The following is a 20,716-nucleotide window of genomic DNA, read 5'->3' on the forward strand; positions in this document are numbered from 1 at the left end:
TACCCTTTTCTAAGAAAATGCATCCATTTTCTTATACATGCATATGCATACATGTATATGCTTACATTGAAACAAAATGGAAAGATAAGCCATCATTGTTTTAAGTGGTCACCTAAAAGCAGAGTGAGGAGGTAGTGTGAAAGAGGTTGGGATAGACACTAGCTTTCTTTGAATAGACTGTTTATATGTTAGATTTGATTTTGGAACCAGTAACTAGTTCACACAGTCATGAAGCAAAATTCACATTGTAACTGTCCCTAAAAACAAAAGAAAAACGACAGAAATTAATCTAATTATGTATGAGTGGGTGGCATAACTGCATAGAAGGAAACTATTCTAAGTGACTTTAAAACAAGTAGTTTGACTGTACATCGTTAGTTGAATATATCATAGGACAAAAATAAGTGCAAACATGTATATATGTGTGTATATATGTATATAATACATTTCTTTTCAGAAATCATATGGTTGGTGGTAATAGTGGACTTGATATTCTGAAACTTTTGTGCATGTACTAAATGAGTGATTAAGTTGGTATTGAGAAGAAACAATTTTGAAAGAAAATTTGGATGTAAGATTGATGAGGTGAACTGAAAACCCCAGAGCTTATTCCTGAGTATGAATTGGAAGTATCAGTATAAATGCATAGTGCATTTTATCTTTAAAACAATCAAAACATATTTTCTAGTTCTGTCCACTGAAAGTGACCTAAAACAATAACTAACACAATAAAAATTAGCACCCAAATGATGTTTTCTAAAGACCATTTCTTACTAAAAGGAACCAGAAGTCCTTGGAGAAATGGCTGATTCCAGGTCTGGAGCTTGAAGTGAATAAATATTTTACATATTAGAAAGTAAGGGAACTATCAAATTATTGGAGTTACGAGGACTCAGGAAGCCTGAGTCTTAAAAACTCAGGATCTAACCTGATTATGTCCCCACGGGCCAAATATAGGACAATTTTAACTGTAATAGATTGAAACAAATCAAGTATGTTCAAATTCTTGAGTTCAAAAGATACTATTGGGGGGAAAAAAAACTTTGTCGGCTTTGGAAGTTGCTGGGAAATACCCCATTATTTTTTGACTTACTATTATGAAATAATTTAAGTCTTAAAGAAAAGATGCAAGAGAGTTCCTGTACACACTTTATTCAGTTTCTCCTAATGTTAACGTCTTCCATTGCCATAGAACAATCATAAAAAAAAACAGGAAATCGCCCTTAGCATGATACTAATGCTAATTTGCAGACCTCATTTGACTAATCTGCAGACCTCATTTGAATTTCACCAGGTTTCCCACTTATGTCCCTTTTCCCAGGACCCCACATTACCTTTAGTTGTCATGTTTTCTTAATGTCCCTGAATCCCTGAATCGGTGACACTTCCTCCGTTTCTTTGTCTTTCAAAACCTTGACACTTTTGAGGAGTCCAGGCCAGTGATTTTATAGAATGTCACTTAATTTGAGTTTGTCTGATCTATTTTAATGAGAAGATTGAGGGTATGCATTTTTGGCAAGAAAACTACAAAAGAGGTGTTATGCCCTTCTCAGTGCAACACCTCAGGGAGCCCTGATACCAATATATCTGATCCTAGTAACGTTACTCTGCTCCTATCGCTAAGGGAGCGTCTGCCAGTTTCTCCACTGTAAAGTTATGATTTGTCCCTTTGTAATATACTAATAAGTAATCTAGTGGAGGAACTACTTTGAAATTATGCAAATATTCTGTTTGTTTCTCACCATACTTTTGCCCACTAATTTTAGCATCAGTTAATGGTTCTTGCTTACAATAAGCATAACTGTAATGTTTGCCTATTGGTGATTTCCCTCTCCCCTCTACATTTATCAGTTGGAATTCTGCTGTAAGGAAGAGTTTACCTTTTCCCCATTTATTTATTCAATTAAAAAATATATCAGTATGAGTATTTATTTCGTTCTTTGGGTTATAATCCAATACTATCATTATTTACTTTGTTACTCAAATTGTCCCAGATTTGGCTACTAAAAGTTCCTTCAAGTGGGTCCTCCTGGGTCCTTTAGACTTGCCCTATCAATTTTTGAGCACTTCCTGACTTTCAAGGACCACAGAATGCTCCAGGCTCCTCTTGTATTTTCGCAGCTCCAGCCCAGGCATCAGCCATTTCTCCAAGGATCTCTGGTTCCTTTTATTAGAGAATGGTGCAATTGACCCTTGAACAACACAGGTTTAAACTGCACAGGTCCACTTACACATGGATTTTTTTTCAGTAAGTACTGTAAATGTATTTTCTCTTCCTTATGATTTTTCTTAACATTTTCTTTTCTCTACCTTACTTTATTGCAATAATACAGTATATAATATACATATATATAATATACAACATATGTGTTAATGGATTGTTTATGTTATTATAAGGCTTCCAGTCAATAGTAGGCTATTAGTAGTTACGTTTTGGGGAGACAAAAGTTATACGTGGATTTTCAGCTGCATGGAGGGTTGGCGCCCTTAACCCCTGTAATGTTCAAAGTCAACTGTATTTAGAAACCAATACCTAGGTACTATGGGGTCCTCATTGCTTCTGGGTTGTCATTCTTCCAGGCACTCCCCGCCGACAATGTTAGGAAATAAATGTATGTAGACATGCACACATCTATATTTATTTCTGTATCTATGTGTGTATACAGAGATATTAGATTGGTGCAAAAGTAATTGTGGTTTAAAAGGTTAAAAATAATTGCAAAAACCATAATTACTTTTGCACCAACCTAATAGCTATGGATATATATGTAAATACATAAATATATATAATATATTATACTAAAATCATAAATTCATATTGATACTCACTATTTCAACCCAACCCCACAGGGTTCAGTTTAGCCTTCCCCCTTTATTTGAAGATTTTTTTTCTCTGACATTGAGAAACCTGACTCTCATTATTCACAATATATAGTTATTACTTCAGACCTGTATACATGTAAAATAATTTCAGAATGACTAACTCACATGCCTGTGAGAAACAAATTGACTAACTAGAGTACAAAATTTGTATAGTTATTTCTGTCATTAGCCTTAAAATATACAGACACTACTTTCCAAAGTGACTTAAATTAGTTCTTTCCTACCCCGCCCTTCCGTATGCTATGTATTTAAATTATAGTTAAGTTCATTTGTTACTGTTCATATTCCATTTTCAGTTCCCCTCACATCCTGGCTGATTTTCTGTGTTTACCTATCACAGGGTATGTGAAACCACACCCTAGTTCAGAGCTATACACAAAGGCATTCTTGGAGAAGTGTCACCTCCCCTTAGCCCTACTACTCCACCCCCATTTCCTCATTGTCTCTCCCATAACCAGTCTCTTCGGTTTCTTGTTTATCCTTTCCGTATTTCTTTTACACAAATGAACAGACATATGTAGATTTTTATGCCTTTCTTACAAGAATGGTAACATACTATAGGTATAGATACTTTCACTTTGCTGTTTTCATTTAACAATACATCGTGGAAATCACTCCATATTAATTCATAAACATCTGCCTCAATGTTTTTTTAACAACTGCATGATACTCTATTGTGTGGCTGCACCACCATTATTCAACCATTCTCCTGTGTGCGAGCATTTAGGTCATTTCCAATATTTTGTAAGTATAAACAATGCAACCATGAATAATTTTATGCATATGTATTTTCATAGTATTGTGGGGTATATATTTAAGGTAGACTCCTATAGGTGAGATTGCTAGCTAAGTCAATAGGTTACGTGCATAGTAGTTGTGTTAGGGATTGCTAAAGTTCCCTCCATAAGGGTTGTGCCACTTTGTGCTCCCACTGACAATGTATAAAGGTGCCAGTTTTCCCAGTTTCATCAACAGAATGGATTGCAATACTTTTAAATTTTTTCAATTTTATAGTTAAGAAATGGAATCTGTGTTGTTTTAATTTGAATTTCTTTAATTATAAGTATGTTTGAACTCTTTTTTTTTTTTTTCACGTTTAAGGGCCATTTTTATATCTTTTGTGAATTGTCTTTCATGTCTTTTTCCCATTCTCTATCAGGTTTCTGGTCCCTTGTCCCTCAAATTGTAAGTTCTTTATATATTAGGGCTATTAGCCCTTTCTCTGTGGTATATGCTGCAAATATTTTCTCCCAGTTTGTCAGTTGTTCTTTTACTTCATTGTGGTTTTTACTATGCAAATTTTTATGTGGTCAAATTTGTCAATATTTTTTTTTATTGCATCTGAATTTTCAGTCACAGAAAACTTTTCCTTATATTTAAAGAGGAATTCACCTGTGTTTCTTCTAGTACTAACATGGTTTTGTTTTTTATATTTAGATTCCCAGTCCATTTGGAGATTGTTCTTATGTATTATGTGAAATACGGATGTAACTTTATCCTTCCCAAAATGGTTATTACCCTGTTGTCCCAGCACCATTCCTGAAAATGTCCATCTTTGATCCAGTAATTTTAGATGCAACCTTTATCCTATACTAAGTGTCCATATGTAGTTGGTTAATTTATGAGTTTTTCTATTCTATTCCAGTGGTCTATTTGTTTATATTGTTTTAAGCAGAGAGGCTTCATAGTATGTCCTAACATCTGGTAGGGCTATTTCCCCTCAGCATTTGTTGTTCTTCAGTGTTTTGTTGGGTATGTTTGCATGTTTGTTTTGCCACGTGAACTCTAGTATCAACCAGTTCCATAGAAAAGCTTGTTGGCGTTTTCACTGGGCTTGAATTAAATTTGTAAATTAACTTAGAGAAACTAACATCTTTATAATGTTGAGTCATTTTATCCAAGGTCATACGATGTCTTTCCATTTACTCAAGTCTAGTTTTGTGTCTTTTCAAAAGTGTTTTAAAATTTTATCTTATAAGTTTTACACATTTACTGTTAAGCTTATTTCTAAGTATTTCTTCTCTGTTGCTATCGGAAGTGGAGTTCCTCTGTTATCTCCTCTAACTGGTTACTATTTGTGCATATGAAGGGTATTAATTTTTGTATGGTAATTTTATAGCCTGTTGCTTTTAACGTTTGAGTTAGCTTTATCACTGATTCTCTTGGATTTTTCAGATATATTGTTATAGTACATGAAATAGAGAGATTTTACTATTTTGTTACCATTCTTATGCCGCTAGTTGATATCTCTTGTGTGACTACATGAGCTAATATCTCTAAAATAATAATGAAAGTAGTAGCGATAGTGGGCATTCTTATCTGGTTCCTGATCTTAGTAGCAAAGCCTCTAGTTTTTCCCATTAAATAAGATAATGGCTTTAGTTCTAAGGTATAAAAAGTTTATCATGTTAAGTATCCCACAATTTCTATTTTCTTGAGTATTTTAATCATGAATAGGTGTCGAAACCACCCTATTTTGAAAACTAATATATAAAGGAGAAAAAAATCAAGTATTTATCCTGCCTTTTTAATCTAACCTATTTCTGAGAGTAACGAGGGTCCCTGTGCTCCCAGGGTCCCAAGTGTTCTGGAGCCTAGGGGCCACGGGAAGGGCCTGACTGACCCTTCCCCGGGGATCAAGGGACACGCGTTCTGCCTCCCTCTCCACCCCACAAAGGGCTCCTGGCTCCTTGGATGTCTCCCTCCCTGATGGAAGCCCCACACTCACGTCGTTCTCGGAGGTCCCACAGAGGATGCAGGACTTGCACTCGATACACTGCCACTTGTACGTCTTGACAGCCTCGGTCATGTTCAAGGTGAACTGCAGGCAGGTCGGGTGACCTAGAGGAAGCAGACGTGGCAGCATTAGGCCAAGAGGGTCTGACCTGTCATCCCTCAACACCACTAACTGGAAACGCATTCATGCCCAACATGGAGGGAGGGCAGGGGTAATACGTGTTTAGGAAACAGCCTGGGAGCCGGACGGGGCCCTACACACACCCCCACCCCCACCCCCACCCACAGTCACATCCGATCAAGGATTAAAGAGCGAGACAGGCAGTAACTCTTTCACCAGGATCCACATCCTCCTGCCCTAACAGCATCTCCCCGTAGAGCTGTAGCCAACTATGGGGACAGAAAGTGGCGATTAGAGAGAGAGAGGGCACTGCACAGCACACAGCACAGGCAGCACCATGAGTCACCAGCATTATCTACCAGCCCCAGCAGCAAGTGTGGCAGGAGCGACACATCAAAAAGCTCTTTGGCTTTGGGCCTTCTGACCCACAGAGTCAGGGCGCAGGGCAGGAGGTCAGAGGGAGCATGTGAGGTTTCCAGGGACAGAGCTCAGGGGCTCTGGGCGGCATTGCACTGTGATCCAAAGCATCCATGCCCATGCTCAGGAGATTAGCAGGAGCCCACCCCTTGCACAGTACCGGGCACTACAAGGGGAAATGGCCTGGCAGGGAGGTCCAAGGAGTGCAGCATCACAGCAAAAGGGCGCACAATGGCCAGGTTTATCCTAAAAGGACCAGTCTCTGGCTCTACCTTTCTTCTCCATCCCAAGTATCATGTTAGCCAAGCCAACAGCAAGATTAGGTAGGGACATTAAGCTGTGACCTTACAGCCCACAGCCCCAGTGGAGCAACACTGAGGCTTGGCCTGCAGAGCTGGGCACTGTTCCCAGCCATAGCTCACCCCAAAGAGAGACCCCAGCAGTGAGAGGGGCTATGAGTTGTAGAATGTGAAGACTCTTGGTCTTCTATTTGACAGGAAAGAGACACTTGGCTGATGGTCCCAGGTTTCCCAGTGCTGTGAATCAGATGGGAATCTGCCCAGAGCATTCGAGGCAAAGCCCACTACTAAGTCTATCACAAAAGTATTGACAGCTTTGCCTACTGCTGGGGGTTCACCCTTCTCCAGAGCTCCCAACTCTAACAAATCCACTATATTGTGCATTCCATTGCCTCTTCCGCATGAGGGATTATTTGCTTCTAAAAGATACTAGAGATGGGGGGCACCAATTAGAGTTAATTCCACCAACCCAGTGCCCTCCACAGATGGTCAGGACCCCGTGGGGTACCACCACCCCTTGGTAAAGCCACATCCCAGCAGGAGGACCACATTCCTCCCTTCAAAATCCTCAGAGATCTGATTACGTCACGGTCTTTAGGGGGAAATACTGTCTATTCAGTCAACATAAGGACCCTTCAAATTTGGGGCTCCACAAGTGCAATTCACACTGAGTTATCTCTGAGACACTGAGAGTGAGGATGGAGATGACTCATGAGAGGGGGCGTGGGAGACACTTAGCAAAGAAAAGGAGGCAGCATCAAGGAGAGGGCTGATCTAAAAGCTTTTCAAGGATTTCTCAGGTGTCATCCAACTTGGAGACTCCCACAGCTCTGGACTAATAACCCTCTCAAAGTGACACCTTGACAGTGACCCCCAAAGAGAAAGAAGCCTAACGTTAAAAGCTTAAATGAACATTCAGCTGATATTCTTGAAAACATCTCAAATATCTGTCTAAGAAGAACATTGGCCAGAATTCTATTCCAGTCCCTCAGAGAGAATACTGGGATGCGAATAGGAGAGAAAATACCAGTTTGAGATTCTGAGTAGCATGGGCCATAGGTACCCGAGTTCTCAGACTGGGCACCCTTGGGAAGGATGAAGATGAGTTTATAGAGCTGATATCCATATAAGTTGACTCTGCCCAGTTCCATGGCCTCGGGTCATACCCCAGCCACAAGCAGACAGTGTCCAATAATTTTTCATGAACAAGTATTTACTGAGCTCCTGTTAGGTCAGCCATTGCCCTATACAGAAAAGATACAGTGGTGAGCAAGACACCACAAACCTTCTAGTCAGCGAGAACTCAAATCAATGACTATACACACATCTATTTACTTACAACTGTGTGATAGGTGCCATGAAGGAAAATCATAATTGGCAATGCAAACAAACCCTGGAACAACCTAACCTAGTCTGAGATGTCAAGGAAACGTTCCTGAGAAACATGGTACCTGAAAGGTGAGGAGGCGTTAGCATGGTGGGAGAGGTGGAGGGTTCCAAGCGAGGAGAGCAGCACGGGTAGAGGCTCTGAGCAGTGGAGGAGCTTGGCAAATTAAAAGGAGGGGAAAGGCTAGTCAGCAGAGGCTTGGCGAGCGAAAGGAGAACGGCAAGAGGTAGCTGGCGAGGTAGATGGAGCCAGATTATATAGGCACGTCTAGCACTGATTTAAGGATAAGGGGTTTTAAAATCATTAAACGGTTTTAAGCAAGGCTGGATCACACTGTGTTTTAAAGGGATCTTTGGGGTGATGAAGCAGTTCTGTATCTTGATTGTGATGGTAGCTACATAAATGATAAGATTGTATGGAATTATACATATACACACGCATAAGCACACATTTGTGTGTGCATGTAAAACCAACAAAATATGAGTAAGGTCTGCGATTGCATTAATGTCAGTTGCCTGATTTTGATATTGTACTATAGTTACGTAAGGTATTACCAGTGGGGGAAACCGGGTGAAGGGTGCACGGGACCGCTCTGTAATATATTTAGTAACTTTCTATGAAGCTATAATTATTTCAAAATAAAAAAGTTGAAAAGATATTTTCAAATAAGGAAAACACAAATAAAAACTTAAATCATTAAGAAGGAGGGAAAGAAGGAGCTGCAGAGGAAAGAATTGGGGGGGCGGGGTGAGGGGCATAGAGATGCAAGAATTGTTGCCAGGAAACTAATTTGGAGGTTAATGCAGCTACCAGGAGAGAGACAAAAATGATTAAACTAAGGCGGAGATTTGAGAAATATTAAAGATATCATTGACAGCACTTAACCATTGTTTGACCGTTGGGAGGGTGGAAGGGATGATAAGAAACATTCTCAAGTTTCTGACCTAAGAAACTAGGTGGGCTGCAGTGAAACTTACTACACAGTAAGCATACAGGGACCAAATGGAGGAGGGAGGAGATTCACTCTGTTTTGAGGATGTTGAATTTGGGATATCTGTGAGACTTCTAGTGAAAATATCAAGTGGATGGTCAAATATATAGGTTTAGAGCTCAAAAGAGAAGTATGAACTAAACATATAAATTTAGAAATGTTTGTTAAATAGGTGGTCATTGAAACCATGAGAATTAATGAAATTATCTAGAAAAAGCGAAAAAGAGAAGAGAAAGGAAGAGGAGAAAAGAGATGAGAAGAGAAAAAGGTCTATAACTGAGCTTTGAAGCTCAAACGAAAGAACCAACATAGGAAACTGAGAAAATGATTGGAGAGGTAAGATTTAAACGAGGCAAGGATGGGGTCACAGCAGCCAAAAGAAGCGATTTCAAGGAGAGGGTGCTCAGCCTTGTTGACTGTCACAGGTTCTTGAGTTTGTCATTGCTCAATAAAGACCCAGAGTGAGGGAGTGTTGACAGATCAGAGCAAAAGCTGCCCTACGAATAATAACATGCTTGAGTAGTATCGTCTTCCCTAGGAAGGGAGGTCAGCATGTCCCAGAGCATGACATGGAACTCAGCTGCCTCCATGGGCAGGGATGGGGGTGATATGTGTGTGTTTCAAGCAGCCAGCAACAACCCACAAATATTTGCTGAGAGTCAATTCTATGTTCAAGCACTCAGACCACTGTGCTGAGCTCTGAAGACACTTTTCTGGGATTGCTTTGGATACGGGAACAGCATCAAATGGGTTTTGGAAACTCCTGTTGGAGGTCTCTGAAAAAGTCCCATGGGTTTTCTCTGTGCTTCAGTCTTGAGAAAGCCATCAGCCTCCCCCCAAGACCTTCAAACACAAAGGAAGAAAATAAAGTTCACACAGCACATCCCTTCTACCCCTCCAGCCCCTCCTCCCCCAAATAAAATGTAGGACTAGGAAGAGCCTCAGCTTCTTCAGCTCAGAACTCAAGATATCACTCAAGTGCAAGAGGAAAGTAAGAGCCAGGGAGGGTGAGGCACACAAAAAAACAAGCCATTAACAGATACAAAAACTATGCCCAGAACTAAATCCTTCCATCTGCGCCACCATACAGGTTGGCTGTCCATTGACTGTCTCCAAAAACTGGAAAAGTCATTTACCAGATAAAACTGTAAGAATAAGACCTCTTATCTATCATGCAAATGCCTGAGATAATGCAGACTGTTGGACAAAAGCAAGTTTCTAAGGTAGGTGCTAGAAGCCCATTTCTAGGTTTTACTGCTAGCATTCCTTATTTTTGCCCAGAACTAATTACTCAAATCCTTAGAAGTAAGAGGATAATAGACATAATCTTTCCAATTCAAGGGTGGTAGAAAAAAAGAGGCACATTTGTTGTAAAGCAATTTACTTTAGTCACTTGCTACTTAAAGATTCCTATCTTAAACTCTTCTGCAAAGTTAACCATCATTCTCTAATGTACTTGCTTGGAAATCTAGATTTTTAAAAAATATATATTTCCAGTTTTCTGAAAGCGAGGACTCCGTGTACTGCTATTTAAATTGCCCAATGGAGTGAAGGGGAAACAACCCTTCCCAGGTCACCCTGGGTGAGATGACTCAACAGGACATTTATAAGATTCCAATTAGCAAAATGAACTTAGAAAGTGGTGCAGCGTGCCTGATTCATCTAGCCAGATCATTAAAAACCAAGTCGTTCCTGAATGTTCCTCCAAATTTGTCCTATCAGGATGGTTCAGTAAGTCTTCTGACTGCTTGTTTCGTTGGTCCTGTAGTGAACTTAGTGTGAAGAGGCATTCTTAATCCAGCCCGAGCCCCTTCCAAACTGAACTCAACCCTCCCTAAAAGCTGAAACCGGAAATGTAACTGACGGCCACCACTTGCGGGAGATCTTACTTGTAGACCGGGCTTTCAGACTATAGGAATTTGGCTTCAGAGTGCTCTTTCAGCAGATGGGAAGAAAAGGGAAACCAGTGGGGTGTGAAAAACTTCTCAGAGGGGAGAACTTTCTCAGAAGCTTCTCAGAATACTGTCCAAAAGGCTCGTGTGTATGACACTACAGTCTGTTGGGCTCAGTGAAAAAGAGAAAGCAGGCGTCTGAAAGCAGTGGCCACTTGAAGGACACATCTCATGCCTTTTCAGAACCCATGTGCATGGACGCTGAGAATCTTCCAGGGAGAGCAAATGAGATTTCGTGGTATTTAAGTGAGAAGGCACACAGATAAATATCTAGGCAAAATCAGTGTTAGTTTCATATTCACAGCTGTCTAGTTCTGCACATGCTCATACACAATTGCCCACACACAGATATTTCCAACCTTTTAGGGACAAAAATATCTGCCCTTGTTGATGAAACTCACATTAGAAGTCATTAGCCAGTCAGTGTCACTCTATAGATATTCAGTACAGTGAGAGAAACACAGTTCATTTTCAACAAACCCTGGGCAAAAAGAAATATACAAACAGCTATTACATGTGTCTCTTACATTATGATCCTTATTAAAAGAGTTGTTCATTTTATTATTGCCAATATTTAATTTGGACTAGGCTTAGCCACATCACTGATTAAATTAGAACTCCAGGAAAAAAACCACATTATCTTGATAGGTGTGTGCTGAAAACACAAATAAAATAGATACAAATAACTGTGGAACTATCATGGTCTATTATTTATTAACGATTAAACTGTAAACACCGAATTATATTTTATTACTTTATTTTTCAATGTTGACCTCTTAAAAACTAATTTCTCAGGAAAGGAGAACCTAAGTATCCATGGTTCTCAGGCAAGAAAGTGCAAAACTCAAATTGCGCTCTTTGGTCCGATGCCTGGTTTATAAATATTATATTGTATATAATACATAGGATCGATTCCAATCTGAAATAGCACCAAAAACAAATCTCCATAAGCATTCATTAGAAAATAATTTGGCTTTATCTTCATACAAACATAAAAATTCTAATATTTACATATTGCAAATATATATAAGAAGCTTTAGCTAAAGAATTTATGCAAAGTGCAGTCAAATCTGAAACATCCATGCTAAAGAGTAATTTGAGGAGAAAAAAATATTACTAGCTCACTTTGGGAAGCCATCTCATCCAATCAGATCCATTCGTTCTCATATTCTCTCTATGTCTCTCTCTCTCTGTCTTTCCCCACCCACCTCCACTTTGAGACCCAGCTTGTTAGATGGAGGGAATGAGGCTCTGAGTCGTTATACTTAATCTATAAAGGGGTGAATCAATTCTGAGCAATCAAGAATTCAACCTCTGTACACATATAACTACTTTGTTAACAGGCACTGCTCCTTCACTGGATTATCTTATGTATGTATGTATGTATGTATGTACGTATTTAACTTTTTCACTGGATTATCTTTCAAACCTGCTTTGTGAACCTTCTGCAATAGTCCACAGGCTCCACTCTCATCTGCCCCAGATGTTACTTTTAACACTAAGACATCTGCAAATTGATAACCACAGTGGCACTCCAGAGGCACCTGTGTAGTTCCATTTTTTTTCCTTATCATATTTAATATACTTCAAAGAGGACAAAGAAGAGAAAAGAGCATGGAAAAAATAAGGACCAAATAAACAAAAATGTGTTAACAATAAATGATGGTGTGAGCTGTGGCTGCCTTTTGCTTGAGAAAAGCAAATGAGTTCAACTCATCTTAGAAGTCTGTTATCCTCTCTCAAGCTGTCAGATTCCAGGGAACACAGCTACCATGTGGGAGGCAAACCACAGAGATGGTCGCACCGATCATTATTACCAATAACCATGCAAAGGGCATTCATGCAAGAGCCCTAGGGGAACTTTTAATGGGCTAACCAGTTAAGGGCTCATGTGCCATTCTCAAATGACCATAGAAATTCTTCAAGTTGTCATGGTCAAGTATGGTCCAAGGCAGTATTTCATCTGTGAACGTGAAGGCACGGTGGTTGTTGATCTTAAAGTGCCAGCATGGGATGGGACAGCTTTGACCTGGATTCATATAATTGACCTGACTGGCCCAGGTTGGGGTCAAGGCACAGCACTAGAAAGATGGCAAGGGCCACAGTAACAAGCCCAGAGTCCCTAATTTGTCCCTGAAGCTGAGGGCCAAGGACAACTTATCCATTTACTCATTCTCTCAACAGTATTTGTTGAATCAATAAATGTAGTGGGCACTCTTTTGGGCACTGGGGATAAGGCAGTGAGAAAAACCAAACCCTGTCCTCACGGAGCAAGGACCGCTATTGGAGATATATGGCAACATCCGAGTCCCTTAGACAAGTCCCTCTGCTTCTCTCTGTGCATTAGTTTTCCAATATATGAATGAAAGGATAGGAATCTGCTATCCATGAAGCTGGGGCTCTGTCTATGCCACCCATAAACAGCATTTTTAGAGATACTATTGATCGCAAATTGCCCATCTGGTTGATGGGATAAACAAACCTTCTAAAACAAGCCAGCTAAAACTCAAAGTGAAAAAAAACTAAGAAGATTTTGAAATAAAGCTGTTAGTACTGCTAGAATTCATGTCAACTTTCCCACTGAACTAGCTCAGTCCTAGTCCAATACCATGACAGAAAGCAAAATAAATCTAGAAACCTAAAGCACTTCTCATCGACCATACCACTCACCCCCAGGCAATAAGTTGGGCTGAACAGATGGCTTGTCAATAAACCTGCAGGCAGAGACAGACCTTGGGTAAGGTTTCATCAGGAGGAATATCGGATCTGGGTTAAGCTGGTCCGGTGACAATGAGCAGACACTGCCAGGCAGGGAGTCAAAGAAGAGTTGGACCAACAGGAGCCACTCAGTTTGCCTCTCCTTTTAAATCTTCAGCTGAAAATGTAAATTATAGGCAACCATCTGCTAAAGGGATGCTTGCCCCACCACAGCATGTGGACGCCAGCCCAAGTGAGCCACTGTCCAGAGCCCAAATCCATAGTGGAAGTAAATCCCTGACATGGGCTGTGCATTCCGGGCCTCTCTGGATACCAGGAGCATCCAGCCATGGGCCCTGGCAAAAGGCTCTGGGTTTTCTGTAGAAAAGTGAGCCTGAAAAAGAAACTGTTGCTGAAATTGGAGGCCCTCTAACCCCCATGCTTCCTTTTGTCCTGGAGGGTTTTGTGGTGTAATTGATGGGTAGCTGGTGGGAAAGGGCAGTGATTAGCCAAGACTTTATGGGCTGTGAGTCTCCACCTGCTGACCTTCCATGCACAGAGAGATGGATTCATGGACGGTCTAAGTTTTTGAGTTGTGGAGGACCTTTGGGACGGTATTCCCATTTTTCTTTCAAAAATGTTTCCGAGTTGTACCGAGTCAAAGAAAAAAGTCATTTTCTTGATTTTCTGTCCTTTTTCTATGTGGGACTGGGAAGCAATCGTAGAAGTGCCTAGAAGTAAAGAACTGTGTATGTCCAGGGCATTTAGAAACTTTGTCTAACGCTTTATTTTTTAAATTGTTTTTTAGTCTAATTTTGAGGGTTCTTCTGACTTTGTGATTAATTTGTGATCAGGTTTCCACGAAAAATAATTCTACTAAATTTGCTGAATACCTATTAACTGCCAGGAATAATACTAGGTGCTGAGGTTTCAAAGACGAATGAGACCTGGATCTGGCCTTGAGGAGCTCAATAGGCAGCCTCTGAAATGGTCACTAACGACCCCCTTCGGCTGGTATTCATAAGCTTGTGTGATTTTTCTCCTTGATCATGGGCTGGACTTACTGACTCACCTCTAGCAAGTAGAATATGACAGAAGTGATGGGATGTTAGGAAAGACTGTGGCTTTCATCTTTGGCATGCTCTATGATGCTTTCTGATTCACTTGCTCTAAGAGAAGCCAGCTTCTATGTTAAGAGATACCCTATGGAGAGGTCTGTATGGCAACAAACGAAGGGAGTCCTCAGTCCAACAAACTGGGAGGAAATAAATCCTGTCAGGAACCCCGTGAGTGAGCTTGGAATTGGATCCTTTCCCAGTCGCTCCTTCAGATGAGACCACAGCCCTGGATGACAACTTGACTACAACTTCAGGAGAGGCCTTGCTCCAGAGGCGCTCAGCTAAATCATAACCTAAACTACATATCCTGACCCACAGAAACTATGACATAACAAACATTTATGGTTTGAAGCTGTTACATTTTGGAGTAATTTTTATGCAGCAACAGATAAATATTATACATTACATATTTTTTAAATGAATATAAGACAATGTAATTAAGTGCTAAATAGGGGAATACATCAAGTGCTTACAGATGGAGAAGCAATAAATAGTGAGGGTCATGAGAAAAGTCACTGAGAGGAGGTAGCATTTGAGCTGGGCCTTCAAGGCTGAATAGGAGTTTTCTAAGTGAAAAAAGAGGAAAGAGTATTACATGGAGAGGAAATAGTACGAAATTTATGGTGTATGGTCCACTCAGGCAAAGAAGTGTAGCTCAAGGAGAGCAGGGGGAAAGGGAAATGACAGAAGATGATGCTAGAAAGCTAGAGGAAAGATTGTGAAGGGCCCTTACACAAGCATAAAAATCTGTATGTAAGCAGCGAGGAGTCCTCAGAGTTTTTTTTAAGGAGGGACCTGATTTGCTTGTACTCATGTTTTAGAGAGATGACTCTGAAGGTAGGGGAGAGGGGAGATACAGGGGAGATGGCTGAGGCAGGATGACCAGTTACAATATCCATTTATTCAACAGATTTTTATACTGGAGCTTATGTTCTAATGGGGGCACTAGTTCAGGACCAGCCTAGTAACAGTGAGGATGAATGTCAGAAATATTTGAGGGAGAACTGGTCAACAGGACATGATGCCTGCCTGACCAGGGTTGTGAGCAAGAAGGACTCAAACACGACACCACGATTCCTAAGTGGGGCCACAGAGTAGATGATAGCACTATTAGCTGAGATGGAGATGGTGGGCTTGCAGATAGTACTGGCAGATTCAATTTCAGCATGTTACATTTATTGTACAGATGAGACATTCAGTGGAGATGTCCAGGAGTCAATGCAAAAATATGGGTCTATATTCAGGAGAGAGGGCCAGGCTGGAGATAAAGATTTAGAAATCATCAGGTCTGGAAAGTAGATGAAACCTTGGAACTTAGTGAGATACTCAAGGAGAGACCACAGAGTGAAAAATAAAAAGGATGTCATGGGAGGAGAGAGAAGGGTAACCCCGAAAATCAGGGCATTAAAGAGCATCAAGAAGAGAAGTCAATGAGAAAGACACAGACAATGTAGTCACAAAAGGAGGAGAACCTGGAGACAGTCCCTCATGGCATCCAAGGGGGAAAAAAAAAGTGATGGCCACCATCATCAAGTGAGAGATGAAGTTAATATAAGAACTGAAGAGAGGGGGCAGCCAGTTGGTTAGAGGGTAGTGCTCTTAACAAGGTTGCCGGTTCGATCCCCACATGGGCCACTGTGAGCTGCGCCCTCTACAACTATATTGAAAAAACTACTTGACTTGGAGCTGATGGGTCCTGGAAAAACACACTTAAATAAATAAAAAGTTAAAGAAAAAAAAAAAAAGAACTGAAGAGAATGTATTACCCTGAGCAAGCCATTGTGATGAGAACTGGATTAAGTGGTCTCTAGAAGTAGTGGGCCCTCATGCCTCTCTGGATAACTGGATGGTTTCAACATTGCAGAGGGAAGAATTCATGAGCAGATTATCTTGCCACACGCTCCTTCTTCCATAGGCTTTTTCATCACACTCATGTCATATAAAATATTCTTAGGAATACTGTATCTAATTCCATTCACTGGTAGCAGGGGTCATGTTTGGTGTAGGTTCCAAGGCCAAAGCTAGGCCCTGCCAGCATCGGTTTCCGTTCTTGCCCCAGGAGACGCACCAAGCCTCTGGAAGCCAGTTCTTGCCTTCTGACCTTGGATTGAAGCTCTTCAGTCCCAGGTGTCGAAGCCCTGCCTACAAGGCTGGGGCAGTTCCTGGTGGAGGTTTCTCCCACAGCTCCACTCTGGTCAATGTCCTGTATATTTTCCAGGAATGCCAAGGTCCAGAAGGGAAGTTGATGTCACAGGCCGGAGAGTAACACTGTGAGTCAGAGCGAAGGATGGAAATGATCGCAAGGCAACAACGTTGGTGGCGATGGTACTTTTTAAAGATGCCCACAAATTCTTTGACCCTCTTCTTTTCAAGAGGTGGAGGCTATTCCCCAACCCTTGAATATGAGTGGGACTTAATGACTTGTAACAAATACAATAAAGAGGAAGTGACGATATGCAATTTTGCAGACTGTGTTATAAAGGCACTCACGTTTCCATTTCGATTTCCCTCTCTCTCTCTCTCCCTCCCTGTTTCTCAACCCCTCCCCCACACTGACTCAGGAGGAAAATAGCTGCTGTGTTATGAGCTGCCCTATGGAAAGGTCCACATGGCAAGAAACTGAGAGTGTTCTCTGGCCAACAGCCATCAAAGAACTGAGGCCCTCAGTTCAAGGGCCCAAGAGGAACCGAGGTTTATCAACATGTGAGTATGCTTGGAAGTGCCTCCCTCAGCCCCAGTCAAACCTTGAGATGACTGCAGCCCCATCCATCATGGAGTCCAAAATAACCCAGCTAAGCCATTCCCAGATTCCTGACCCTCAGAAGCTGTGAGATAATAAATGTGTGTTGTTCTAAGCTGCTGAATTTCGAGATATTTTGTTACACAGCAATAGATAGCTAATATAGTGGCAAAGGAGAAACAGTATGGGGCCTGGGCTCTAGAAAACCCAGACATTTGACAGGACTTCTGCTTAGGCTGAGCCCCAGCGCTGGACTGAACAATGAAGGGTAGAAGTGGAGTTTGGGATTCTATCACCTTTCCTCTCCTCCACAGAGGGCTGTTACTTTTTTTTAATGACTCTACTTTAGAAGAGCCAATAGTGGAAACTAAGATAATTTAAGCAACAGTGTGGGGATGACTAAAAATAGAAGTGAATAGGTGTGAAACCTCACATTGAAACAACAGTACATCCACAGCTTCCTGGGCCCAACCTGTTTGCACAGTGTGGGCCAAAGGGGACCTTCTCCACCAAAGAAGCTGCCACCTTTGGCCTTGAGTCTTAACCTCTGTTCCCCCATCTTGCCCTCACCCTGTTCCATCATCCTGAGCCTATCTTCCACCTCCAACAAGATTGCCATTTAGGTTCCCTGGAACAAGGCCCCCATATTAGAAAGTCAGGAACTTCCTAGAAGTTCAACAAACTGATATGAGCAGAGCAACAATCCATAGTCAGTATTTTGGCCTGAAAAAAGTAGTGCTTGGATATCTTAATGATAATTACTCATAACGTTCTGAAGCAAATACCTTTATCCTCACTGGTTTCATTTGATTCCCCGCAATAATCCTGTGAAGTGGGCTGGACAGATATAAATATTCCTGCTTTATAGGTGAGGAAATTGAGGCTGAGAATGGCTCAGACAGTCAGCAAGCAGTGGAGCCGGGGCTTGAATCCATGCCCTCACACTCTAGTCCTTTGGACTCTCTTTACTCCACCCCAGGGTCTCTCACTATATCATGTTCCAAGATGGCCAACCCAAATGTAGTGGCCCAACTTCAGCTCAGCCTAACTTTAAGCGGTTCAATGTAACATTTTCCCTTTTTGTTCACAAGAAGTTTGCCAAGGCACGGTAATGTAGGTCAGTGGATTTCTTTGGGCCTCAGTTTCCTCAGCTTGCATCACACAAAGGTGGACTAGCTGTCTGTTCCCGAAGGTCTTCTGGGGCCTCGCATCCCATGCCTCTAGCAAGAGGCAGGGCATCAAGTCCGCACCATCTGGCAGTGACTAACCCTGGAAAACCCTGGGGAAGAATCACCCAGAAGTAAATCAGTCCAGCCCACACAAAAGGACCCTGGAGGCTGCCAGAAGTAGGTCAGCAGACGAGCTGGCCACATCTCCTCTACAAGAGGCTGGAGTGAAGAGTTATCATTCCCCTCTCACCATCTCAGCGTCCCACATAATCTCGCTGGGCCAGTTGTTCCCACATGGAGCTATTGTCCTGGTCAACCCTAGGGCTTGCCTGAACAAACTGCCCATCCCCTGTTCTCCCTGTGGGACCTCTGAGAGGAACATAAAAAGACATCTGGCATCCAAAGCCAATTTCCCATGAGCCCCAGACACCTCTGTTACACTGTCAGACAGGAAAGGACAGGAGTGCCCCTCACTCACCTTACCTAGGAGAGGAACAAAAGAGAGGACAGAAAGCGCCCCCATTTCTGCAATCACCATACTGCACCTCAATCATGATGCCTGCACCCCTCCCTCTACCGCCAAGCCCTAAAAAGGTTCACCAACTCCTTTTGATTCTTTCCCTCTTCAACCCCCTCCCCCATTCTCCCAAGTCACTAATTCACTTTCCAAATTGCTATGACAGGAAAATGCAAAATGAGGATGGTGATGGTGACAGTCAGCTTACTCTGAAGCCTCTCACCCAGGTTCCTGGAGCAGCGAAGTCCCTGGTATCCTTTAGTACCCTCTACAAGAAGCAAACAAACATCATGCTGAACCCACACTGCTTAGAAGGGAAACATCCGTGGGCTCCACGGAAGTATGTCAAAACCCAGTACCATCTAGTCTTGTACTAACTCAGCATTTCCTTCCCACCCCCAACACAGCCACCACCAGCTCTGCACTCGACTTGTATCTTTGGCTACTCAGTCCAACTCATAGAATATTTTCCACTGGCCAAAGTCTCATCTACGATTAATCTGATTTTTCCTTATACTCAAACAAACATTTATCCAACAAATTCATGAATGAGAATTGACCTCACTGTTTACTTAGAAAGCTAGAAGGGATGATTTTACATGGGCTTTCTTTTTTTCCTCTAGATAAATTAGGGACTTGAGATACTCCAGGAGAAAGCAAATCAATGGCTATTTCCAGTTACCAGCATTTATCTTCAGATTTAATAGAAATGATGCCCTAAGACACATAGTCTATTCAGTATAAAAACACTCGTCGATATTAAAGTAATGTAGAAGGAGAGCCTTTCCTGATACTTTGTAAATGTAGACAACAGCCTCACAACTGTTTGAAGATTCACAAAGCCCTTCAGGATAAGTGGTGATCAACTCCATTCCATAACCAGGGACATGAAGGCACCTGAGGAATAGGTATGAGAGAATTAGGAATGTATCACCAGAAATCTGACCTCCCTGCAGGGATAGCTAAATGTGTGGCATATATGCCGCTATTCTAGCCCATACTTAGGGCAGACATCACTAATCGAGTGAACACTCTCTTCCAATCCTTATGGCTGAGACTTTAGGATCCTTCCAGCACTCGGAAGCAGATTTGACTATTCTGAATCTGCACACAAGAAGAAGCCCAGGGACTACCTCTGCGCTGGAAGCTATTAAGCTTAACAGGTTAAAAGCCTTGGGTGAGAATTAAGGATTCAAAGCTTAAGCAGGTCACCAATCAAATACATGTTTAACTCATGGTTATTGTTTTGTTTTGTTTTGTTTTGTTTTTTCCCTATGAGCCAGAGACCTTGTCAAAATAACTAGGACCACAAACCAAACGGTGGCCTTGTTTTGTGGTTGGACTAACAGACAGGATTCCTAGTCAGATACTTCTATTTTTACAGAAAATAATCTGAAAGATCCTTTCTAAATAGGAATTTTTAAAAGTAGTGGTTAATACCTTTCCTACTTCATCAGTTACGAGGTATCAACTCACCTCTCCTTAAGTAATTCCTGTTTTTCTCAATGACCATGGCAGAAAGTATGCTCCTTAGCATTACAAGTCTCTTTGCTGTCTGGTTATAACTGCCTTTTTTAGATTCCTCTTCTTTTACAACCAGTGACCTAACCATGCCCTATGCAAGAGTCACACGGAAAAGGCCTGGCCAGGTTCCTTCTCCCCGACCCACCCCACAAAAACAACTGCTCT

The 20,716-nt window shown here is 41.5% G+C and overlaps 1 protein-coding gene across 5 annotated transcripts in view; it reads right to left on the reverse strand.

Annotated features, from left to right (window-relative positions):
* DPF3 (double PHD fingers 3) overlaps positions 1–20,716 on the reverse strand; it is a 254,843-nt gene that overhangs the window by 10,385 nt on the left and 223,742 nt on the right. For 2 of the 5 annotated variants that reach the window (XM_081048237.1, XM_081048236.1), the window contains exon 9: positions 3,975–5,724. In XM_081048237.1, coding sequence (XP_080904363.1) covers positions 5,411–5,724 — 314 coding nt within the window. In that variant the 3' untranslated portion in view covers positions 3,975–5,410. Of the gene's footprint in view, positions 1–3,974; positions 5,725–20,716 lie in introns of those variants that run through there. The other 3 variants (XM_081048238.1, XR_013993331.1, XR_013993332.1) reach the window with 3 other exon arrangements.

This window comes from Rhinolophus hipposideros (genome assembly GCF_964194185.1).
Source record: "Rhinolophus hipposideros genome assembly, chromosome: 5".
Classification (NCBI taxonomy): Eukaryota; Metazoa; Chordata; class Mammalia; order Chiroptera; family Rhinolophidae; genus Rhinolophus; species Rhinolophus hipposideros.